The sequence below is a fragment of the Bombus flavifrons genome, chromosome 5 (genome assembly GCF_040668555.2).
Source record: "Bombus flavifrons isolate JBK064 chromosome 5, iyBomFlav1_principal, whole genome shotgun sequence".
NCBI lineage: Eukaryota > Metazoa > Arthropoda > Insecta > Hymenoptera > Apidae > Bombus > Bombus flavifrons.
This window is the reverse complement of record NC_138446.1, coordinates 1301713-1327610: the sequence shown is the minus strand read 5'-3', so window position 1 is coordinate 1327610 and position 25898 is coordinate 1301713. Positions and strand designations below refer to the sequence as shown.

General features: G+C 43.1%; 3 protein-coding genes across 7 annotated transcripts in view; 1 reads left to right on the top strand and 2 right to left on the bottom strand.

Annotated features, from left to right (window-relative positions):
• Nucleotides 1-12096, top strand: part of LOC138180154 (beta-1,4-N-acetylgalactosaminyltransferase bre-4) — a 38745-nt gene extending 26649 nt beyond the window's left edge. For all 5 annotated transcript variants that reach the window (XM_069113726.1, XM_069113725.1, XM_069113724.1 and 2 more), the window contains 5 exons: nucleotides 4815-5077; nucleotides 5621-5857; nucleotides 8245-8428; nucleotides 8522-8740; nucleotides 8819-12096. In XM_069113726.1, the coding sequence (XP_068969827.1) occupies nucleotides 4815-5077; nucleotides 5621-5857; nucleotides 8245-8428; nucleotides 8522-8740; nucleotides 8819-8957 (1042 nt within the window). In that variant the 3' untranslated portion in view covers nucleotides 8958-12096. The remainder of the gene's footprint in view (nucleotides 1-4814; nucleotides 5078-5620; nucleotides 5858-8244; nucleotides 8429-8521; nucleotides 8741-8818) is intronic.
• On the bottom strand, nucleotides 11512-19373 carry LOC138180164 (sperm flagellar protein 2). Its single transcript, XM_069113743.1, has 7 exons — nucleotides 18357-19373; nucleotides 17749-18071; nucleotides 17352-17640; nucleotides 15619-17265; nucleotides 14414-15419; nucleotides 12908-13150; nucleotides 11512-12489 (listed from the first exon to the last, which is right to left on the bottom strand). Exons 1-7 carry the CDS (start codon nucleotides 19370-19372, stop codon nucleotides 12229-12231), a joined length of 4785 nt encoding a protein of 1594 aa, XP_068969844.1. The 5' UTR covers nucleotide 19373; the 3' UTR covers nucleotides 11512-12228.
• A 415-nt stretch (nucleotides 19374-19788) lies between these two features.
• On the bottom strand, nucleotides 19789-20653 carry LOC138180159 (uncharacterized). The gene has a single exon (XM_069113735.1). The coding sequence runs from the start codon at nucleotides 20418-20420 to the stop codon at nucleotides 19803-19805; it is 618 nt and encodes a 205-aa protein (XP_068969836.1). The 5' UTR covers nucleotides 20421-20653; the 3' UTR covers nucleotides 19789-19802.
• Nucleotides 20654-25898: the final 5245 nt, after the last annotated feature.

Below are 25898 nucleotides of genomic sequence, written 5' to 3'. Positions count from 1 at the left end.
GCAGAACGAAAGACTACAGCGCTGTTTAGGCAACTTTTTGAGACGAACAGTTAGCGAAATTTATGACGAGAGGTCTGCAAATCAGTAATGTTCCGAAAGAATCCAAATTAATAAAATAAAAAATTGCGAAACGCTAGAGACGTTTTGAAATTAACATAGAATCTCATACATGGGGTATGTCGATGGAATTACGAGAAAAGTTTGAACATCTTATTTCCGGGCGAAAATCATATCAAATTACCATGATTATGTAATGGCAACCGACAAGTTCGGTTTGCTCGCATCCAAGTAAATTCCCGAGAAAATTCGTCATTTCGTCCAATCTGCACGAATATTCTAGAAGCGTACGTGATCTCGTTACTTCGTTAGTGGTCATTTAGATTGTCCGTTTGCGGAAGCTACTGACTAACGATCCTTTAACATTCGTATTCTCCGGAGTTGCAGTTTCACGGATTTACTCGGCACCGCACAATTCAAGACGAGTTTCAGACGATTAAACCAGTACGATGAAAAAAAGAGAGAAGAAAAATGTTTCGGCGACGAACGAACCCGTCTAAAGAAACAGAACTCTGGGGGGTGATGCATCTCTTTTTTTGGTTATAAAATACAGAATATCCTGAGGGCAGTGACGCGTCGCTTTGAACTTTACCGCGTAAAATAGTTTGCCGTTTGCTCGAAGCGTGTACCCAGCGCGGCGTGCAGATATCAGCGAGAAAAATAAGAATGAAATGAAAGGAAGCAAATGCAATTTCAGTTCGCTGGTTGTTCGCGTACATACGTTTCTTTTACCGGTCAAAGATTAAAATACAACGATACAGAATTATATCCTTGAAGTTGGATTTACTCCTTGCAACGATCACTTGTCGTCAAAGTGAAAAACATATACAGGGTGGTTGGTAACTGGTGGTACAAATGTAAAGGGGGTGATTCTACGCGTAAAAAAAGTCGAAAATATAGAATAAAAATTTTTCGTTTGAGGCTTTGTTTTCGAGGAAATCGACTTTGAATTTTCGCTCGGTACGCGTGCACTTTATCACGTCTCGTTATAACGGATCTCACTGTAGATTTCTAAAAAAATTTAAAAAAAAAGAAAAATTAAAAAAAATGTTTATTCTATATTTTCGACTTCTTTTTTCGCGTAGAATCACCCCCTTTCCGCTTGTACCACCTGTTACCAACCACCCTGTATATGTGTATACCTGTACTCTAATGGGTTGTTTCTCTTCGACCAACAACATTTACTTCCTTTTATACATAACATATCGTACTCTGAACATTTTCGTTATTCACTGTATCGCGATGTAATACGTGTAATTAAAAATATTTGAGCGTTAACTTGTCAGATTAACTGCTACTTTCACAAAGTTAAAACAATTACCTCATAATAGGTAGCAAGGGGCGTTCTGAAGAATGGCATTCTCGATGCGTTAACAATTTGTAACGCGTTACGAAACGATCGTTCATTTCGCGTAGAGAACACACGATTTTCCCTGGATTAACGCGACACGTATCGTGTCACAGTGCACAGGTCGCAGATACGATCCCTCGTATCGCATAGCGCCTCGTACATGCAAACAAGCAATCATTTGAATAGCTAGCTAGCCATTCCACGGACGCACGATTCTGCATCTAATCGCGCTGACATTCGCTGTTACTGTTAGTTGCGATCAAACTCTAGCTTGTCGCTCTATGTCTCGCATATTATACCCATATTTCTCCATGGTACATATTGTTAATTCGATACCCTATTGTCAAGAAGTGTCGTCATTGCCTCGGACGTCATGACCATACCATTATTTGTATATGCACACCTGCGCCTCCTCTTTTGGTTGGAATCTCATTAGTAGAAGTAGTGCTTCCGAGAAACCTAATTTTTTTTAACCTGGCCATATTTAGCTCCGGTATGAGAACCGGAGTTTCCGATTTTTCTTACAAACAAACAATGTTTGCGCTTATTAATTCTTTTGGAATGCTAATACAAAAATCAAACAGTTACCTACAAACTTTTATTAGACGTTTCTTTTTAGTTAGGTATCGACCAATAAGAACTTCCGTTGCTTCAGGACGTTCAGCACGTCGAACGTTTCCTTATAGAGTCGTTGAGGGAAAATATTTGAAGCTTATTTGGAAATTATTTGGAAATAAATTAATCATAATATTTGCTATGTTCTATCTATCTATCTATTTGCTATGTTCTATCAGCGCGATACTCACAGATTGCTTCTGAACGTCGAGGGGATTAAAGATTAACCCCTTAACCTACAATTACGGGCATAGCCCGTAGTACGATGATCGGGTCAAACGTAAATATTACGGACATACCCCGCAGTAAATGATCGGACCAAACATAAATCGGCCCAAAATTCTCGAACGTATATCGTAGGTTAAGGGGTTAAAGGTGCAATATTACGGAATTAAATCGAATCTCTTCTATCTCCAATCAATATTGTCTTTTTACTTGAACTTTATATCTCATATTCTAGTAAGATTCTTTTTGCAAATATGAATATGATTTTAGAATATTCAAAATATACAAATAATGGAGATACGGTTACGGGAGGCTCTGTTATAAAATGGATATTACATATTCCCAGTCTCTTCTCTATCTTACAATTGCATCGCTTTAGAACTTGCTCGTGACTTACGACGCGATTCTTCGTAAGCCCTCATACTGGCGGATACAACCCCATTTAAATGCAAAATTTCTTCCCAGAGATTCTTGTAACTCTATTAACGCATTTAGCTGTGAAACTCGCAGAGAAACAGTCACCGGCTTTGCTATGTTTGGAGTTATATTTGGAACAAAACTCTGTTGACCTCGGTTATCGCGACACAACGAAAAATCGGCCAAGCGTTTCACAACGACCACGGGTGCACATGCAATGGAATAACACGCATGCATATGCATGAGAATGCACGTTATTTGGACTTTTCCGCCGATCCCGTGGCAAACAACACACACTGTTTAACCCACTAAGGATCAACATTGCATTAATGCAACGTGTCATTTGTAATTTTTTTGAGATAATTTACGTTATCGAATTTTATGTTTGAACATCGTAGTCAAAGCAAGGATCACTGTTTTACTTCATATTTCGTTCAATCGCTATTTCTTTTTCCATCTCCCACGATTTAATAAAGTTCACGCGACGGTCACGATTTTTCAGGTATTTCTATTAGGGGTGACAAGGAAATATTTCGAACAAATCACTCAAAACACTCAAAATGGTGATAACAAATTCCGATAATCCGTAAATCTGTGAATTATTTACGACTGTGTAAAGTGTTCTGTAAGAAGATGATTTTACGTGAAAAAATAAATACAGTAACTGGAATTGCTACAAATATTGTAGTTAAGCTCCGGGCAATGTTAGTCTGTACAGTATCCAATAAATCTTTCGCGACTAGGCAACCATCTTTTTTCTGATTTACTGTGCAACACGACGTGACCCACCGCTACATCGTTCTACCGGAAATTATCGCGAAAAAAAGAGTACATTGATGTTCAACGTATCGATTTTTCAACCGATTCACGAACTGCAGTCACTTTTCAAATGCGTTTTCAAAACTAGCGACGATCGTTGTTTGCAAATGCGATACGCGCGCACGCTGCATGCATCGCACTTTATATACAGGGTGCGGCCGAAAGTTATGTACAAGTGGGCACGAAACGATTCCTTATGAAAAAAATAAGAAAAAGTATAGAATACAATTTTTTCCTTCGAAGCAATTCCAATGGAACTTAACGCAGCCATGTAATTTTCAAATAGAGCCGAAACCGAAAGTCATTTCGGCCGTCGCGTTGCGTCGATTTCTCAAAATTACTACCGAGGTTCGATCGAATTATTTGTATTTGTAATCGAAAGCTCCCATTGCGTTGAAATAATGTATTCGAAAGAAATTGCTAAAATTATTCGTGTCGTGAAATACCGTAGGTGTTGCGTCGATTCGGGCACTTTTCCGTAGCAATCGTAAAATTCATCATTTAGCGATTGAATTTACCAGGTCAGTGTTTCCAAGCACTAGGATGGAAACCTCGTCGAGATTAGCCGGAGGCTGAGTGGCAGTCAAATTCCGTTAATTTCGAGTCGAAATGCCCCGTTTGCGTCTTATTAGGTTCGCTGGGAAGAGGAGAAACGGTAATCGGTCGCACACAAAGCAATTCGGGTCGATTCGAAAATCTCAGGTGGGAGTGCGACGACGTTATATCAGTTCGGACCGGGTTTCTTCAAGCGGCGATATTACCTTGGCGATTAGACGGAGTCTATCGGTTTCCTAATCGTCGTAGAACGTATTAACGAGGTGAGTGAAATCGGCTTGCAGTTAGCAGTCGTACTCTAGCTCACACGGTCTAGGCACAATTGCATTGCACAGTTGTTAATTGGTTCGTTGCGTGCGGAAGATATTCAAACCTGATATCAATCGACGTTCGATCGTGGAAATTTTATGCATTTAAAGATCGAGTGGAATTACCGGTTAGTCGGCTGGCAGCGAGTGGTGTATACGTGCACATTATGTATAGGAATGTTAGGTTGCAAGTTTCTACTCGTTAAACGTAAAATAATATAAGAAAGAACGTAATAAGCTACAGAGTTACAAAACTCGATACTACTCTTTTAGCTAGTAATGCATCGGATAACAGACGATCACTTTTCTGATATCCAATTTCATATATATTCAATATATATTCATATACATATTCGTATTCAAACAAAGACCAAGAAAACTATCAGTTTCTTTAAAGGAATTTGGAAATAGAATCCGATGTTTCAAAATCGCGATATAATTTTGGCTTAAAATTTATTTTATTTCAGGTACGCGGATCGTACGTACAGGCATCATCCACGAGGGTTGATCATATACGGGCCTGTAACGGTGTCGAGTATATTTGGTAACAACAATGCCACCTTGGCGACCTTGTATTGGGGCGGCAGAGATAATTCCAGCTTCTCCAAACTGGAAACTGACTTCTCCACTCGAGATACCTACATCGTAGGAAGTTCGCAGGAATCTTTGACTACAAACTCGACAAACAGTACCGTGGTACCGCGATGTCCGCTTATTCCACCGAATCTTGGTAAATTTTTCTCCGTTTTAGTGAGGCGTTTCTCAACGATCTTTAGCGAAATATTTCGCGAAAGGCAACGTCAACGTTACGGAGCGTTGTTAAAATAGAAACGAGAATAACCCATAGAAAGGAAATAAAACGATGACGAATATCGTGGAGAAAAAGCTCGTTTCGGGAAGGCACTCGAATACAGTCTCTGCGTGCTCATTGATTCATTCTACTCGCCGATATGCTCGTGGAATTTTCTTGCCTAGAAAGAACACAGTGACGCCGCAAGAAATATTCCCTTGTCTTATCTTTAGATTTCCAATGCTATCCAAAGTGAATGTAAAATTTCTAGCATCCCCTGTGTCATTCCTGCATTATTTATCATTTAGATAGTTTTCCACTGGCAGTTCCATCAGGCTTAAATAGAAACTATACAGTTTTACGTTATATCTACAGATGTGCTAGCGATATATAAATTTTTACATCTAACTAAATGTTATATATCAACGTTCAAAAGTATCTGTCTTAAAAGATCGGCGTTAACATTGCATTGGATATTAACAGTGGGCCCATTGACCGTTATCAAGTCTCCTCCGGAGTTGACAGAGATGGAAAAGATGTTTACCGAGGTGAAGCCAGGAGGCAAAGGTTGTCCAGCGAATTGTACAGCCAGACATCGAGTAGCCATTATCATTCCCTTTCGCGATCGACCGATACACCTTCAAGCGTTGCTTTACAATCTTCACCCGATGCTGCTTCGCCAACAGATCGACTATCAAATATTCGTGATCGAACAGAAAGGTAAGCGAGCTTTCACAGGAACGTGATTCACCTTCGGTATCCTCGAATTTTGTTCCTTTTTATTTTGTTAATCTATTCGTTACGCGGCACAGTACCGTGTAGGACATGTGGCGTGACGACCAACAAACCGCGAGGTTTTTTATTTCACAGATGTCGTGATTATTAATAGTAGCAACGACCGATCTCTCGGTATAAATTCACTTGGGGAAATACGCGGAGCAGTTGCCCGATGTCAAGGTCTTCGAAACACGATGATAATGTTTTATGTAAGAAGACTGAAGCGTAATCTAATTGGAAACGCGCGAACTATGATAACTGTCGTACGTACCGCATTGCGGTATCGGTAGCATGAGCTCGAGAGAAAGAGGGAGAGAGAGAAAGAGAGACGTGCCGATCAGTTCGTTGTACTGTTTCGTACGGTCAAGTTTTGACCAGATTTTGTCGATCACATATCTATTCTAGCCAGCACAGCGACGCCGAAGAATACTCTCACGGGAGAGTAAGTTATAGTACGAGAGTGGTTCGCATTTTGGAAGCATTCGATAGTAACATTATTTTGTATTCACTCGAGAGAAAGTTGGAACGCGAGCGATCTACGGTAATTGAGCGTCGCTTTCGCGTGCTTGCTCTCAAGCGCAATGTTGACTTGTGACAGATAACATATGCGACTCGTGATAGCTTTCCTCTCAGATAGATACTCATCTTTACACAGCTTTAATCCTTTACACTCGAAATACCAGTTGTACTAGTACGATTTTTCCGTTTCGATTCGGAAAGGAATCCGCGCGACATCGTTGAAATCCCACGTCGCGAAACCCGTCAGTTTCGCCGCGACTCGAGCATGACTCGAGCGTTGCGAACAAGATCGAGTAGTGGCAGTTACTTTCAGGCGCGATTAGTCATAGCTGTCCTCGATTTGCCATGGTACCGTTAATATAAAATTAATCTTTTCTTCGTCTATTCCCTCTCTGTGGTCGTTGAATTGCGTCAAGCTTGTTGTACATAGTCATCGTTGCCGTGCAATCGCGACGACATGTTTTCTCGTTATAAAGTCAGCGAAAATCATCGCACAAAGTCAGAATGTAAAAGTTACTCAATTAGGATTATCAGGAAAACGATTGATCTATCGGAATTTTAGAAAATTAATGTAAGATGTGAAACAATAGCGAAGCTCGAGCTTGTTAACGCAACGATCGTCGCTATATTCATAAAACATCGAACTGTATTAATAGAGTTCCTTGGTGGTGCGGAGAACGCGGGTGTCCATTTGAATCGAATCAAACCTATTGATCGGCGAGCTTCCATTAAACGTAGACCAATCTTCTCGAGGACGCGAACTTTGTTACGCGGACTTATCTAGACGTTCACGTCGACAAACTTGAAAATCGAGTTCTCCCGCTCTCAAGAATCTTCGCCACGATAATAAACCCGCGTACAAACTTAATTTACGTTCATCAGCGTAGAACAGCGCTTACGGATGAACGAATTTCAACGAAAGCACCATCGCTGGCCTTCGATGTGCAAAGAATGACAATGAATAATTGAGTCGAAACCAGGTAACGAATTGCCAAAAATGGAATAAAAGTCGATCGATCGGTCCGAAGGATCAACGATCACGAAATGATAACAGCCAGCCGAATAGACGAAGAAAAAATTGGTGAAAGAGAAAAGTGTCGCATCTAGATGCGGTCGACGGTAGGCGTCTCGCCTTTCAGATTCTGTAGCTCTTCTTTACCCACGACCCTACAATTTTTCCTTTTGACGCGATCTCACGCGTTATGTTGTTCCTCGGTTGACCTAGATGCAACGACCGCGTCTCCGATGCATCGCACGAGTCCGCTAGCAACAGGGAAACTGTCGATACCTGACAAACATACTTCCATTCAACTTATTTGCATATACGCGAACAAATCACTCGTCTACCGAATTTGGTTCGTGCAGATAGATGACGCATCGTGTGAATGGCCATTCAAAAAATGGGATGATTTCTGGCGTGTAAACGAGAATCGTTTCGCGGTAAAGAGGCATCGTCGATATATTCGTATAAGAATCGATGATTACGTTTTGGCAGAAACTCTTTACGCCTGCGTACGTCTGCAAGATGTTAAAAGAATAGTGGAACGAGCGCAGAGTTGACCGAAGATAGAGCTCACGGCCTACTTTTTCGCCAGCTTCTCCAGTCCTCTCGAGGCCTCCTATAAAGAGATAAGATGCGAAACTTTTGATCGAGCTGTACTCGTTTCTGAATCGCGTCCTCTGGCCGAGGACTAAGGTACACAAGAGCGTGAATCGTATCTCGTTGGAAAGAAATCACGCGCGAAATCTTTCAAAATCTTTCGCTTCGCTTTTGCGAGACGATCGATCGAGTAATTTTCCCCGTTTTCCAGGTAGCGACGCCTTCAATCGCGCGATGCTCATGAACGTAGGATACGTGGAAGCCTTGAAGGAACGACCTTTCGACTGTTTCATTTTTCACGATGTCGACCTACTTCCCGAAGACGATAGAAATCTGTACACGTGCCCGGAACAACCGAGGCACATGTCCGTTGCAGTGGACAAGTTCAAATACAGGTATCGCGCTAACATCGAACCAGATACGTTGCTTCAACTATATATTTCGACTTCGGTTTCTTTCGTCACGTCTGTCGTCGTTGTTCTGTGCAGGCTACCATATGCCGATTTATTCGGCGGCGTGTCGGCGATGTCATGCGAGCAATTTCACCTGGTAAACGGATTCAGCAACGTGTTCTGGGGTTGGGGCGGCGAGGACGACGACATGGCGAATCGAATCAAAGCGCACGGTCTTCATATCTCCCGATATCCAGCGAACGTGGCACGGTATAAGATGCTTACGCACAAGAAGGAGAAGGCTAATCCGAAAAGGTGAGCTGTCGACCGATTCGATCCGGTATTCGCGTACAAATACCAACGCTTAATCTTGAATTTTTTCGCCTTACGCAGATACGAGTATCTAAAGACGGGCAAGAAAAGATTCTCCACGGACGGACTGAGCAATCTTCAATACGAGCTGGTTGACAAACAGAAGCCAAAGTTGTACACGTGGCTTCTGATAAAGCTGACGCCTCCGCAACCTAGCTGATGGCTGTCTTGGATCGGATAGCGACCCGATCTACTCGAGATCGCTTAAAAGGAATATCCTTTCGATCCAAACGCGAAATGTTGCGGAGTAGGAAACAAGTTACGCTCCGACGACGTGTTGCGTTCTCAACGTAGCAAGGTAAATCTCTTAAAAACGAAAGACGGAAAAAAGGAAAAGAGGCGAAGACACTTTTTTATTGGGTTCGAGGAACATGGATTATTGAACGAAGTCAGTGTTTCAGCCGCTTTAGGATACCGACGAGTTGGACGAGTTGTTTCTCCCGTGATTTTGTCATCAGCGGCGAATGGGAGAAACGTTGTTACGTGATATATTTTTATTCCTCGTATTTTTTTATCGCAATGATAGATTAAAGACCACGTAGAATGTAGCGTACGAGCTAACGTGCCAAAGGAGAGTGAGAATATATGTATGCGTGTGTGTATGCAAGTGTGTACGCGCTACCAAGAGTAAGCGAGAAGGAAAGCGAGAAAACCGCGTAAAGAGAAACAGGAGTGGCAGCTGTGCCATCCTTTCCGGATCCCGCTACTATAGTTATATAGTACACATATGTGTATATGTACACTTTACACGTATGTATCGGTCTATATGCGTACGCGAGTACATACGTACGAACCATAGAAAGCTCGAGGCTTCTCCGACGGCAGGCCGAGTTTCCGGTTGTCCGCTGTGTATCCAGGACAACTTTGTAAACGACCTTTCAGCCGGTGTCGTAGGTGGCTTCCTTCGAGTTACGTACCTACCGCGAACACCTTCCCGCTAGTTTCCCCATTGAATAGGACAAACAGATCCTTTCCTTTGTTTTCGACATCCCGACGCAATTTCGTTTTAATCGTGCCTTGCGACTTCCTGTGTTACGGACCTATTGCATATTGCAACTGTTGCAAACTCGAATTTTGTCACAAGTTTTGCTTTTTACTAGAAATTCAAGGATTTCGATACGATGGAAATAAAGTCTGTGCTATCGTCTTTACGATTCGTACGGCTTGATCAAGGTACTAACGAACGATTGATTTTCAGTCATCGTTCGGTGTCACAGCTTACGCGATTTCCAAAGAAATAATAAAATGGAAAAGATTGTCAGAAAACTTGAATATATACGTTTTTGGTCGTTTGAAGATAGAAAGAAGTCACGTAAACAACGGTCTCTAGCACGAACCACAGACAAAGCATATTTTTATAAGATTCATGCGGAACTGCGAGATTTAATTATTACGTTACGCTGGTTAATTGTGTCGCGAAAGGTTTATTTCCGCGTTAGGGGCTTGTGTAATCGTGTAGACGAACGTGCAACGGAAACGGTACTTAAGCGTATAACGTGAACTAATGTCGGAACCCCGCGTATTCGAGAGCACTCGTCGTTTATACACGTTTCCTCGAAATATGTTAAAAACCGTACACGCGTTTACATATACACGATACACGCATAAACACACATTTGCTACGATACCGCCAAGGCAATTCGCGCGCGCTGCTTGGAAACACACGATCGTGTATGATAGATGAAGGAAGCGGTAGAAAAATTTGATGAAAAAATTCCAGTAAATTTTCGTTCACCTGGAACGAAACTGGGCTGTCGCGCTTGTGTTTTTCAAACGGGGCGTGCGAGAATAAATGCGCAGGCGAAGAAATCAGAAACAAAGAAAAAGGAAGGAGAATGAAAAAAGTTTTCGGTCGAATCGAAACACACACAAATACATATCACGTGTAACGTAAAGTACGCGGTTGGATGGCGCCACACGACGTTCGATCGTTTGGGTTTCGATGCTTAAATCGTTAAGGGTGAGAGTACGGGCTGTGAATAATGCACCTTCCTTGCGGCGACAAAAATCTCGCGGAACAGAATACGAGAACGAGCACGGTAGAATTACGCCAATAGGCAGATGTTTTCTGCGCGTCGCGCCGCTCGTGTTTGTAGAGTGAAACATTGGATACCGGAAGAACAGGTTTCGGAATCGAACACAGGCACGCAGTCCTCTGTACGCTCGGTATGCGCCTCGTTAATCGTTGTTCCTACCGATCGAATTTCAAACGGTGTTACTCGAGATGAGATCGATGTTGCTCGTTTTTCATGGCTATCGAGTGTTCAGCGTCCTTCCTTCTACCGTGCTCTTGACTCTTACTATTTCGAAGAAGCTCGTTAACATTAAACGCGAAATTAACGTTTAAAGGAGAACGATACACGCGAGACGATTCCGCTTTATTATAAGGATACTGTGTACAAGGCATTATCGAATAATCGATAATAGATAACAATAAGAGAATAAGCAAGCGGAAGGTTGAAAGACGTCGGGAAACGTCAATGAGTTTAACCGATTCGTTGAAAACGAACGTCCTTTTTTATTATGATTATTATCATTATTGTTACTATTACTACTATTCTCGCTATTACTATTACTATTTACTACTACTGTCACAACAACAACAACAACTACTACTACTACTACTATGTACTGCTGTTGTTGCTGCTACCACTATTACCACTATTACTACTATTACTACTACTACTACTGCGGCTGCTACCTACTATGTACTATTTTCTTTCTTGTTTCGATCGTTGTTCCTTCCGAACGATTCTCCGTTGTAACATTATGTTCACGCGCGTCTCGGATGACGATCGAGACAAGACATTACAAGGAAAGGAATATTTTCGTAGATACATTTCATCGACAAATACGAAAGAAATACAAATTTTGTTGGTTAAACGTTTAATCCGTACTCGGTTATACTCGTCTCGCGCAACTTTGTAAAAGGCACGACGATTGAAACGAAGGGAGTAGCGTAAGCAGATTTTAGCTATTTATACGAGGGAAATGAAGAATGCGGTGTGTAATATACGTACGATTATTCGTAATCCGTCGCTTATATCGAGAATAATTATTAAGGTATCATGGTATTAAGGTGCATATTCGCGAATGAACACGGATACGAGGACGTGGTTCGTCGGTGTTAAATCGAAATAGAAACGACGAAATAAATAAGGCGTAGGAAAATGTAACTCGTATCTTCGTGTACGTAATACACGATGTGTTTGCAGTTTATTTGGAAGATTAGAATTTTTCACAAGTTACGCTCGTGATGTATCGAAATAATAAATCCTGTTAAAGCTTCTCCTCGTAAATCTCTCGGGTCTTTCTTCAACAATTCTTTTTAACGTTTTATTTCGTTTTGCCATTATTTTGTTTTGTAATTATCGCATTTCAAACGTTCCAGAAAGTGAACTTTTTTTTTACAGAGATCTAACCATAAGACTTCACGTATCTTGCCTTTCCCGCAGGATTTCCTGAACCATGTTCTCCATGTTCTTGACCGTAAATTTGGCGGCTGTGCTTAAAAATTGTATCATAAAATCGTGATTTAAAAGTCGATGAGCCAAAACAATGTCCTTCTCGTCATTCAGATCCACGTCTCTCAATTCTTCGTATATTGAAGCTAACTTTTCAGGGAAACTCTTGCACTTGCCGATCAGTTCCGAGTGTAATACGTTCCATGACAATGCCGCGGCCAGTACAGTCTGAAACGATCGAGCAAAAGAATGAAACTGACCGGACGAACGTGAGTATTTCGATACACCGAAAGTACGGTGGCGAGTTATAAACAGAGAAAGCCGTTTTTGTATTTACAGTGCTTCAAAGTACAAGAAAAGTATTTTCAAATTCTATATCCTATACTTTGTAAAAATGTAATATAATATATCGTAGTACAATCGAAAAGCTTCCCGAAGAAAAGATCTACAGGTCCATGATAGGTATGCAGTCCGAGACACCTATTATTGTCTCAATTTCAGATGCAATTGACTCTATTTATTATGTTTCACGATCTCGTTCCAGAAAGCTGTTCGATTAGTTGAATTTATCAACAACTATTTCCCTACTTATATACTCGTCGCTGTACAAAATAAAAAACTGCAATTGCTTTCAAAAGTTCCTTACAAGGCAAATATCAAGAGTAAGCCAATAAATGACCACTTCGTGGTCCACTATGAAACATTTCTGCATACTCTCAGCTGACGTGTGTTCACCGACAGCGTACGATTCGAGCGTTTCCACACTCTCAGGTAGGATCGGTTCACCAAAAAATTTCAACGCGCTCGTTTCCTCCAGTTCCTGGTCCGAATCTCGATCGATTCTTCTTTGGACCTGATACATCAGGTACTCCAGGATCGTCTTCGCAACCTGAAACGTATCGTACTCGTAGATACTCGAAAACTATTTGAATAATATGTATTCTAACATAGAAAATTAGGTAACTCGGAAGTTGGAAAAATTCTGCATCTTTGGCTACGAGTAAAGTATATCATCCGGAATGCAACCCTATCTTTTTCTCGCCATAATTCGGTTTTAAAAAACCGAAGATCATCATCATTTGGAAAAAATTCCAAATTTCCTTTTTCGTGAGATATCTAAAAAACGATAAAAACTGTCTAAGAAATGTTTAAATAAAAGTTCGCCGGCATAATCATTCCTTGGAAGGAACTTTTTCAATGTATGTGTTAAAATACCTCTGGATATCCCTTTATTAATAAAAACTGTTACTGTACAAGAGCGTGGTTAAATTTAACAATAATTATTTTCATTTAAATGAGAATAAAAATTTAAAATCAGAATAAATTATTCGCTATCGTGTCCTAAAATCGGTTCGCTAAAGAAAACTGCTAAAATGGACATTATATCTGATAATATTTATCATGTTTATAACAATGTTAATGATAATATTTATAATGTTTATTTGATTGAAAAAAATGTAACACATAGGCCACTGACAAATACGAAAAGGAGGTATCCAGAGGTATCTTAACATGTATATTAAAAAAAATTTCTTTAGGAACGATGATTCCTAAAGAGGGTGGGGGTAACTCGAAGACTATGGATTTTTTTTTTAATTTTTCTTACGCGATTCAGTAGACATAATGAAACGATACGACTTCTGTTTAAGCTCGTTTTTAGATATCTTCCACTGATCTTGAGACATTTCACGAGAAAGAAAATTTTGAATTTCTTTCGAGAGATGATTTCATTCTTAAAATCGAATTACGACAGGAAAAAAGGTTTTATTACATAAAGAATGACATACTTTATTTGTACCCAAAGTTTCAGAATTTCTCAAATTTCCAGGTTGTCTAACCTTCCCTGCAAGTATTAGGTCGTCCTAAAAGTTTCTTTCGTTTTATAAGGAAACAATGGATGCACAACATTTTCCGTTTTATATTGTTTTGTCGAATTACGTATGATCCATTTTGTTCTATCAAAATAAAGATCACAACGTTCGACAGATTAGGTTTCATGTTTGTAAAAGACGTATCCGTAAAAGAAAGACACTTTTCGGACGATCATGTAGACGTGCAGGAGTAACAATGGTTCAAGAAACCATAAAATTGGAAAAATTAGTTTCGTAACTACGATCGAGCTAATTGGAAGGTAATTATTTGTGACACCTACCTCGAGAGGTCCGTCAGAAGACGGTTGTCGAGCCTCTCGAGCCAGTCGCTTCCGCTCTAGAAGTTCCTCGACGTATCTTTCGCCCTCTTGCATATCGGTGCAGACACGGTTGCCTAGAGCCAAGGCCAGCGCTTTTGCAAATCCGTCTCGCGGAGTTTCGTCCTTGCAGAAAGCCAACAGCAGCGCGGTATAGTTAACCGAGTATCGATCTGTCATGTACATACGACACAGCAGTTTTTTGGCTGACATTCGCCTGAGCGTTTCTTCGGGACTCAAGCAATGCAGCAACGACACGTCGACTTGCGAGGCAGGTCGGCTCGATCGCATGGAGAAAGTCGCGTCAGTGTCCAATTGGTACAGTTCCTCCTCGTCCAGGTCGTCTGAACCTTTTCGAAACTCGTCGAGACGAAGCTGCTGTACATTGGCACAACCGTCCGAGCATTCGAGAAACCACAGTGATGTTCGACCGTACTGACCTACAGTCACCACTTCTCTCAACTCGGGATCCTGAATCCTGAAGCGATCCCTGGCTATTAACGTTTCTTGACAGTTCGGAATGGGAAGGTCCATCGCGCAAACGAGAAATTCTCGCCAATCGACGTATTCGACGGAACCGGAAAATCTAGCAAGCAATTTCGAAATTTCGCTCAGTCGAAGCTGGTACCAAGAGCATGGCAGCAACATTGGCTCTCCCTCTTCCTGGCCGTGGCTCGCTAAATCTTGAAAGATATAAACTAGGCTGCGTTCGCATATCATTCCACTTGGCGCGACTCGTTTAAATATCTCCATCAAGCGCGCGAGGCTGGCTATTCGGAATCGGGAGGACGACGCGATCTCTTCCACGCGCTTTGGCTTCTCCGGTTCTACTTCCATCACGTACACGTTCGATCGGACGACGAACCGGTCACCCTCTAGTAGCAGCTCTGTCTCCAGCACTCTACTCTCCTCGATCGCGAAACAGAACACATTCGCCATGTCGTTCACGCTCTTCATCTCCCGCCAATATCTGTGCGATCGTAAACGATGAGAACGGTAACGGAGTGAGCGCACAAGAACGGTGATTGATAGGCGTCGATCGATAGATTCTTATGTCAACGTTCGGATACTCTCTCGTTTCTTTCAGTTAAACAACGGCGAAAATTTCGACAAAATGATCGACATAAGAATTAAAGGAGAAAGTAACTATAAAACCACCGATGATTAACCTGTCTACGATGGCATCGTAAATGCCGTGGAAGGTCCTTTGCAACGTCCTCAACAAGAAAGCGACATCCAGTCGAGCCACGTTCACTATCGAGTCCAGTTTCTCACGAACTCTTTCTATCTCGTAGGTAATGGCGTAGCGCCATTCCAAAATTAGATCTTGACCCCTCGACGCCATGTTCCCAATGATCGAATCGGACGAATCGGTCGAAAAGTCTTTGTTCTTGGAAATTGCCATCTGTTCTCTTCTAATCGCTTCGTTGGTAGCCGCCAGCAACGTTTCCACGATACTTTTCACATATCGAACGTTTTCTACGATTCTCGTGAACAAACTGTTGTTCTCCATGTTGTCGATAGTTTTCTGTCTGTCGACAAACGCGTCGTTGATCTCCATTCGAAGAGATTCGCGATCAAGGGCAGGTGGAGCAACGGCGTATGTTATCGTCGACCGTCTGTCTTTGGTTTTCAGTCTTCCTCTTCCCTTTCGATCAGGCGATTTTTCGACAAAATTCGAAGGTTCAAACGGTGGCTGCTTTTGGAAATCCCGCTGTTCGTTGCCATAGTCGACGTCGTTTTCCCTGTCGTTCGTCTCGATTTCGATTTTATTCAGAACAACCTTCGAAACGCCGATTTCTCGCAGCGGCTTTTTCATCATTCCGAAATAGTAATCTTGCAACAAACGTATCGTGTCGACGCATCGATCGATCTCCGCTTGAACGATGCCGATGTACGTGTTAAACAGAACTACCGCCTCGTAAACAGTCCACTGGTCGTTGACGAATCGCCTCCGTTCCTCCTCAGCTTCGCGTCTTCTCCGATCGCAAATTTCCCAAAGTTCCGTTTGGAAATCTGCCACGCGACGATGCAGCTCGCACTTGACGTCCGCGTCGTTCCGTGCGTCCTCGTCGATCGCGTTGAACGCCTGATGAAATCGGTGCAGCAGATCCTGCTTGTTATCAGGTCGCTTAACAAACTCCAGCGCGTTTCTCGTTATGAAATCTGCATATGGAACGATACTCGACGCGTGGATGCTCTTGAGGAGGAGCAATTCCTTTATTTCCTCCACGTAGATCTCTTCCAAGTTCTCCCACAGTCTTGCCAAATTTTCTAACAACGCGAAAGGCAAAGGAAGGTCGACCCATTGCCAATTGGGTTCACCAGGTCTGGCTGGTCTCGGTTCGAACTCCATCTGGAAATCGTCGGATACGAGATCTTGCTTCGCCTCCTCTTCCATGGCGTCGTCGTCCACGTCGGACTCGAGTTGCGCGTACTCTTCCTCGGTTACCAGCCGTCGAACGACGGCCTCCTTCAAGGTCGCGCCACGTTTCGTCTCTCGCTCGAACATATTCAACGCATCGCCGAATAATTCCTCGGAAGGTTTCCTCTGCAATGGGTCGCCTATCATAAGTCTGGCCAATTTCTTCAATGTGGCCAAATCGAAGGTGGAATAGTAGAGAATGCGAGCGATCTTGCGGGACGCGTAGAATTTGTCGATCGATGGCGAGTCCTCCTTCAACGTTTCGTAAGTTCGAACTCCTATTTCGAAGTATTTTGGTTGTTGCTTCACTCGAACGAAGAGCGTGGCGAATGTACGACTCGCGGGTTCGGCGTGTAGCTCCGCGCCCGGATCGTGTACCAGCCTTGCCTGTCTGTAAAATCGATGGAAAAATGACGGAGTTTACAAACGCGCAGTGTCCTTAGCGAGATTTCCGATTTACGATTTGTTTCTAATTGCCTGTATAACGAGTATGGGTCGGACTTGTCTTCGAAGACGATTCTCGGAGTCACAGTCTCGATGTCCTCCATGGTAACGTCGTCGAAATCGAGCAACTTTGGGTCGGGAGGTGGAGCCGAGCCCGTCATCGCTGTCTCCAGTCGCGACATTTGCTCGTAAGTGTTGGGATAATCGAGCAGAACCCAACCTTTCGCGTTCAGCAAGCTCTTCAAGTACTCGATCAAGATCTTGGTCGCGAGATCGTCCGTGATCGGTTCGCCCAACGTTAGAAATTCATAGGCCCACTTACCTGCGCGCATGCGAGAATTCAAGAATCGCGAATCTCTCGGTGCAAAGGAAAAGGGAGTTTGAAGGATTAGATCGCAAAGATTGGATCGAGCGCCTCACTCGAACCTACCAATGTACGCGGCATCGGTCAATACGGGATCTAAATCGTCGTACGGTATGTTCCTCGGAGTTTGCGTTTGCTTATCGCGAGTGTTCGATTCTTCCTCCATCTCTGACTTGGCCGAAACGGATAACTTTCTCTCGCCAGTCACGCTTTTCCTCGTTGTCGTTCCCGGCGACGAGGAAGTTGCCCATTTCGAATCTTTACCGAGTCTATCCATCCTGGCGCACGAGATTCGCTCTTTTTCGCTCTCCAGCTTCCTAATGACGTCCGCCGTCGCAGCGATTATATTTGAATCGATATACTCCACATCGGACATCTCCTGCTTGTACCTGACAACGACCACGTGTTTTTAGGTCGTCGGTACCAGTTACGCGGTAGAGCACAATTTCGGATGAGTACTTGGACTGCGTGTGACTAGCGTAAACACGAGTGAGAGTGCGCGAATGCCCGATGATAGCGAAAGTATTAAAACTCTAAGTATCTCGTATCGATCGAGAAGCATACGGTACAACGAAGTAAGAACTCTCGACGTGTATATTCGTTGTAACGTAATATAGCGAATGATTCGGCGAAGCAGTACTTCGTACCCAACCATAAAGAAATGTCTAACATACCGTTCGAGACAATAATTAATCGCGTCTTCCATTCTCACAGTCCGAATAGCAGATCGATCGAGCAGCGCTCGAATCGACTCGCAAATCGTGGGGTTTCCTATCCCGAGAACGATCGTCACGTTCTTGAATTTCTGTAGCAAGGTTTGAGATCGGTTCACGGGATGAGCATGAAGGAAGTTGAGAAGTCGATGCACGATGTATCCAAGCACCGCGCGCCCCAGCTTGACAAGATCTTGCAATTCTTCGGGCAGCTCCGGCAACGACTCGTTCCAAGGTGGGTTCGTTTCCAAATAATCGTCGAACAGAGCATCTCGTAGCAAATCCACCTTGTCAACCTTCATCCACGTATCCGATTTCAGCAACATTTCGAGCTCCTGCTCCGAGGGTTGTTCGTGTTTTCCATTGTAAGGTACTTCTTCGTCGAAGATGGGTTGCGACTTGAGAAACAGCATCTTCCATTCGCTGAGAAGAACGAGCGGTACGCAACCGTCGTTCACTCGTCGGTGGTCACCCACGTTCAACGCGATGCTCGCCAAGTCGTCGACGATGTCTCGGCAAAATCGCCAGTGCTTCTCCCGTATCTTTCGTATCTTTTCCATCAAAAGCCTTCGGCGCAATTCGCACATTCTTCGGCATTCGATTTCGATGTCTTTCTGTCGCTTGCTCACCAGATCCTCAGCTCTTTCGTGGCTCGCGCGATGCTCCACCTCCTTTGCTTCTACGGTTATGTCCTCGACGACCTTCTGATTTTCAGCCATTATATTCTTCTGCTCGCGCACCTCGCACAATTTCGTCACGATCTGTTTCTCGTATCTCGACTGATCCAACACTCGCTTCGCGATTTCTTCGTCGAACGTTCTTTCCTGTTTCTCCGCCACTCTCTCCCACAATTCCGAGAGCAGCGCTTTCTGCATCTTCGATTTCAGAGCGATAGCAGTTGCTGCGCGCTTGCTACGATTCTGTAACCACTCGACGTACACTCTGGCCATTTCTGGATCATCCGCGATCGCTCTCATCTCCGCAGCCTCTTTTTCTCCTTCTTCTCTTTCTCCTCTTTTCCTTTGTCTTTCCCGTTCGACTTCTTCTTCCACATCCTTTTCTTTATCGCTTGGCTCGCCTTCTTTGATCGACTTCTTCCGAACCCGATGCTGATGAGCAAACCGGTCCAGTTCCTCTCTATGCTCCTGTCTAATGTCTAGCAATGTTTTCGTACTCTAAACGCAGAGGGGCGAAAGGTAACTTGTATGACAAGGCGATGTACGACGCACCCGAATGATAGATAAACGATGTATAGTAGGTACTCTTCGTGGGAAGGATATAGCGAGGTCATAAATCGAAAATATTCCTCGGTTTCATCGAAATTCAATAAAATTCGGATTTTCCTAGTACCCGTGTATATCGATACCTGACTGTTATGGCCTCGCTAGAGTATTCCACCAAGAATACTTACTTAGATACCTCGGCTGGCCATTGCTCTACGATGGGTTGCGCTACGGTGTACGGCGTGGGAACAGCCATCAACTTCTCTCGTTCTTTTTGAAACTTTGCTAGTATGATTGGGAGTTTGGTACGATGCCAGTCAACGACGTCCTTTCCCTTCGCCAACTTCTTTGACAAAGGGTGTTCCATGGGTTGATACGGTGGAGGGTCCTCGCAGACTTTCGTCACTTCGAACTTCTTCGACGTGGGTACGAATTTTTCCCTCTCTTTTTGCAGTGTGATAAAGTGCAACCTGTCCTTGGTTTCCAGACACAGGTACAGCTTGTAGAACAAGCGCAGCGACGTGGTACCTTTGCCGCAGGAAATTTCTTCGATGCTTTCATCGTCGCTATCGATTCCCACGAATCGCAACCAAAACTTCAAATGCTTCAGATTTACTCTGCAGAGAGCAGGGTCTTGGGTAACGACGATCGTGTCCAACTGATCGCGGTTTATTATGTCGTAGCTGTGCAGAATCTGTGCGAGAAGCGAGCCGTCCCTGGTGTAGTAACCAAATACCTCGGGTGTCAGATCGATCAAGATTCCTAGCCTCGCTTGTATCCAGTTTCGTAGAATGTCACCCATCGTCGAATATCTTGCGATTGATTCAAGCGTAAGTCGTTGTCTATATGTCGGAGGTCTTACGACCAGCTCGTTGTTCCTCCTGTCCTACCAAGTCGAAATATCGGTTCGCTCGTCTTCGTCATTTTCCGAATATTTGTCGCGAATACTTGGCCGCGTCTGAAGCTTGCCACCGATCGTTCGATGGATTCGTATGTCGTTCGTTTTGTGCGTGACAACGTGGACGACGCATTCCTTACCTTCGTCGTGGAATATACAGATGCCGTAGCATACCATGAAATTATATTTGAATTTCTAGAACATTCGTAAAAATCGAATGGAAGACGGTGAAGCGAGAAGAGTTAAAAACCGTGCATATAAAAAGTGTGTACTCTTTATTATTCCCTTTATACTCCACTGCACATACACGACGTGTTACAGGCCTATAGGTACAGACGGGTAAAGAAAATCTTGGTTTCTCAGCTTTTTTTTTATTCACTTTAAACCAACAGCGTTTGAGCATTGGTTCGGTTCTGCCAAGAAATAACCACAGGATGATCGTTTACGCCTAGAAACGTGGCTTCGAACTTCATCGGGGGAAGTTCCGTTTTCTCGACGGTAATAAACGTTAAATAAACGATAAATAAACGGAGAATGAACGCTGGGGCTCGATCGCGTTGCCTCTTTGTCGTTCGCCTATTCGCTTGCGGGACTAAAAATCGGGGGTCCATTGTCGGTGCGTGAAAAAAGAAATATCAGCGAAAAAGTGTCGGCTTTCTCGGCCGATCGTTGCGATCGATATTCATTCAAGACGGCTGTGCGAAGCCGACGCGATCCATCGCCAGGACGCGTACGAGCGCCGATTCTCTTCTTTTTTACTTTCTGTCTGCCTGTATCTTCCAGTGCTTTTTCTTTCGCTTTCTCTTTCGTTTAGCTTCGATCTCTCATCGGCTCGACTCGAAAATCCTCGCCCGTACGCTCTCCCTCGGATGTTGGCGAATCGTCCGGACAACATTTAGGAACCCCTTGTTGCTCGCGTTAGTCTACACCTACAAATAAGGTCCACAACGCTGCTGCTCGACGGATACATCCTTCTTCCCTGCCCCGCGACACTCGTCCGACGAGCACGCCAACGATACACGCTTTTTCGTTCTTTCTCTCAACTTTTCCGTACATAGCACTCGGTTACGGTTACCCTGCCACTCTCTCGTAACACACTCATCCGCGTAAGTACTAATCGTCGTCGTCGTCGTCGCAGCGATCATCGTAAGAAACCGTAATCACGGTAGTGGTAATAATTATAGCAATAATAGAAAATCATCGCTCGCCATCGCGATCCTCGTTCTACGAAATGTATTTATAATATGTATATATATACTATATATATACCATATATATATATCATATATATACATATATATATTTATATACATGTATATGTATATGTATATGTATATGTATATGTATATGTATACGGTGCCGTCGATCATGCAGTTACATCGTACCGCAGCGGTAATATAATTACATTACGACCATACTCGCTTCGATTGCTCGCCACGCAAAAAAGACAATACGCAACATCGATCTGACGTTCGCCGTTTCCCATCATGGCTACGATAAATCGTAACTCGTTATTGTTGGTGCCGTTCAGCTGTATGTACAGAAGAGGTATACAATATGCTCGGTGATAATATTAATGTTTTCATATTTATAATAATTTACGCGCGACTACAATGGATACGGTACTCTCACACACTCTCTTTCTCTCCCTCTCTCTCTCTCTCTTTCTCTCCCTGTTTACCATTTACCGTTTCGTTGACTCCCTTCTTCTCTATCTCGCGTTTTTCGCTATTCTTTCCTTGTGCGCCCTAGCCTTGCTGCGATTATTCGCCTCTGCGAATTACAAAACGAATTTTTTCTTTTTCTGCGCTCGTCGCGTCGATGTCGCTACCCTACATGCGTGCCATTCGAACGCGTTTCTATCCTGTGTTTTGTCTATTCTCTCTCTGTTTCCTTTTATTGCTGGGAAAGTCGATCTTCGTGAGAAAGATCCATTGGGAAAAGTCGCGAACGAAACGCAGCATGGAATGCATCGAGAAGAACGAACGGCTCGAGGAAGTAACAAACGGCCGTTGTCTAACGCTCCTCTTTCCTTTCTTCTTCTTCTTCTTCTTCGATGAGAAACAAAAGAAACGCCGTTGGAGCGAAGCTCTTTTCCACCAAGTCGGTAGGTGCAGACCACGTGTCCTCGTTTCGAGGCGTGCCGGGCATCTCTAACGCTACCATATCTAATAGGAAGGAACGGGCTCGATAACTTCACCTAAAATTCTATCTCCTAACTGTAATCTACGTGTCTACTATGCTTCGTGTGTTTCTCGCGTGTATCTGCGTATCTAGCTTCTTTCGTCTTCGTTTGTTTCTTCCTTCTTTCCGCTACTACCCTTTGCGTTTCTCAGATCCAGCCTTCCTCTTGCTCTCGCTCTTGCTTTTATTCTTGCCCTCCGCGTTTTACAACACGCCTGTCCATTTGTTTGTGTATGTTTGACGTACGTGTGATACTCTCGATTTTATCACTCTACATATATATATATATATAAACGCGTAACCACGCGATAATTTTCGCTCATGTTCTCTTTCGCGTTCACTCAAGCTCTCGCTTCCTTTTCCACCCTCTCGGTGTTCCTCCATTTCATCCCATCTGTTTCACTCGCACTACGCACTAATTTTAAACTAACACGTCGCTATACGCAAACTACTTCACCGCTAATATTTAGCAACATGGACATTGTTATTTTGCTTCATTTATTTCCTCTTTCCCTTCCTCTAAACTGGCCGACGATTAAATCGTTTCAAAATATTCGTCGCTTCTCTATTATGCCTGCTCTACCGCGCTAAGAAAAGGATTATCGTTAATTCGCTCATTACCCGACCGCTAGTTATCGTCGACTATTATTTTCTTATCGTTACAATCCTTCGATCCTTGTTCTCTTGCTATCTCTCGTACACGCGCACACACTCGCTTCCGCTCTCTCTCTCTCTCTCTCTCACTTTTTCTCCGTTTCTTGGCAATCGCTGGCGGTTGCCTATCTACGATCTAGGTAGTGGGTTCACGACTCGAAACTCGGAAGATTCGTTGCCAGGTGTCGCAGATGCGGTGACTAAAGGATCGAGCACGATCGCGATTGCCGAAGGAGTCGAGTTTCCCTCGAAACGCGCAATACGGACACGTCCGCGGAACCGGGTTCCACGGACGGAAGTCGAAAGCTAACGGCGAACCGATCGTTTGCTTCGAAAAGTCTCAAAGGCACGTCACTTTGTAGGTACCCGGTTATTTTATGCATCGTTTTCCTTTTGCGACAGGCAATGGACACGATTATCGTTATTGTTATTAATAATATTATTATTGTTATCGTTATCAATTTTGTTCTTCTTTATTATTACTCTTATTATTAGCATTACTATTCTTTGTTACTTTAACCATTAGTAGTACTATTAGTAGTATCGTTAACATTAACATTATCCATAGTATTAGCGTTAAAGTTAATACTAGAGTAAACGTCGATTACCGTAAATCGTTATTAATATTATTGTAATTATTATTATTATTACTATTATTATTATTATTATTATTGTTATCGTTATTATCGTGATTCGTTATTACGAATTTCTTTTGTCGGCTGTTGCTTTATTAGTTCAACTTTAATTACGTTCTCGTCGTCTCCGGTCACCGATATTGCGCGTTCTAAGGTCGCTCCAAGTTTCTATCGGTTGGTTGTGCAAATATCGTATACGAGGTTGTCGTGCTATATGTTTAAATCTGTTTTGAAAGTAATCGTGTCGACAAGGTCGTTTTACACGTGTTCTCCGGAAAGGATTGGAAAGCCCTTTCCATCCCATCTACTATGACCATGTAACAATTATTGTATTATCGCGTATTCTCTTTTCTCTAGCGCTCGTTTCATTATCGTTATTACGTCTATCGCTATTGCTATCGTTATTATCGTAATGCCTAGAGCGCGTTATCGTTATCGATACTATCCGCTAAATTCGTTCCGGCTACGGACGAAATAAGAAAAAACGCACTCGGTACAAACAATAGTGTTGTATCTATCGATTCGGAGGCGCGAACTGCGTCTACAATTCTACGAAAAACCTCGAAGCGCCGGAAATCGCGCGATCTCGATATCTGCCGATGCGACCGCGTTTCCTCGAGACCTGGCAATCTTGTTCTCCTTTTCTCTCGCGGACGTCGTCGCGGTCTCCTTCCTCTATCCTACATTCCTCCCGGCTTGCAACCAGCAATTATTTCCGTCAGTCCTCCGACATATAGAGCGTATACCCAAAAATCTTTAGAAATTCCGGTCGCGGTTGTACAAGTCGCGAGTCTATCGGAAAAGGAAATACGCACGCGGTATTAACGTTCGTTCGTGAGAGGATTTTCGAGGTCCGCCGTTCTCTCGGTTCTCCCTCTGACTTCCGCTTTTCCGAGCTTCCGTGTCGCGTCCCTCTATTTCGCGTGATATCGTTTGAATGGGAAGAAGGAAAGCTCGCCAGAAGCGAATTCGATGTGTCCCGAAAGCGTCGAGATATTGTGCTTTTGGCTCGTGGAGCTGGACGAAATTACAAGGAATCACGGTTCACCGACTCCTTTCTGCGCGTTCGCACTATGCGAAGAAAGAGACTTTGACATCGTACACGCGTGGAAAAATAGCATCTCGCCACATTTTCTCGTTCTCTGGCGTCTGCGCACGTTCGTCAACCGTCCCGGTAACATCGCAGACGACAGAGACCTAGCGTCGAGAACTCGCTCGGGGAGTACGGCTGTTTATAGTTATTTTCTCCTCGAGCGAGAGAAAAACTGTGCGCATACCCATCGTGAACGAAGGGAGCGCCACGATTTCGCCGCTGTTTGCTGCTGATTTGCCACTAGATACGCAAGGAAGTAAAAAGGAAGCGAAAACTAAAACGAACGATTCCGTATGAATTTGTAAAGATTTTTGGCGTACTTATATCTCACTTATATGATACACGCAAACTTCTTCTACCTACGTGGCCACTCGACGCTTCATATCCGAATTACCGTGTGCGATACAATTACGCGATTAGCAGTATCACCGTTACTTTATTATAATTAGTGTTACAAAAGCTTGATTATTTGGATCGGACTGTAGCAATATATTCACATGACTATCGTCGTGGAAAATAAAAATTCAACGTTTACATTACAATTACTCACTGTCCTTTCGATCGTCTCGATAACTCGACCCGCAATAAACGGTAATAAATACATTCATTTTTATGATAATAATAATAATAATAATAATAATAATAATAATAGGATAATGATAAAAATAATAATAAACAAATAATAGGAATAGTAGTAGTAGTAGTAGTAGTGGTAGTAGTAGTGGTAGTAGTAGTAGTAGTAGTAGTAGTAGCAGTAGTAGTAGTAGTAGTAGTAGTAGTAGTAGTAGTAGTAGTAGTAGTAGTAGTAGCAGTAGT

Excerpts from the sequence above, each read along its gene's own strand:
- LOC138180164 (XM_069113743.1), bottom strand. The coding sequence starts at position 19,372 with ATGAGAGCGATCGCGGATGATCCAGAAATGGCCAGAGTGTACGTCGAG. Across the intron at positions 18,072-18,356 it reads ATTAATTATTGTCTCGAACG|GTACAAGCAGGAGATGTCCG; the intron begins GTATGTTAGACA and ends GGTCGTTGTCAG. Across the intron at positions 17,641-17,748 it reads GACCGATGCCGCGTACATTG|GTAAGTGGGCCTATGAATTT; the intron begins GTAGGTTCGAGT and ends GCATGCGCGCAG.
- LOC138180159 (XM_069113735.1), bottom strand. The coding sequence starts at position 20,420 with ATGGGTGACATTCTACGAAACTGGATACAAGCGAGGCTAGGAATCTTG.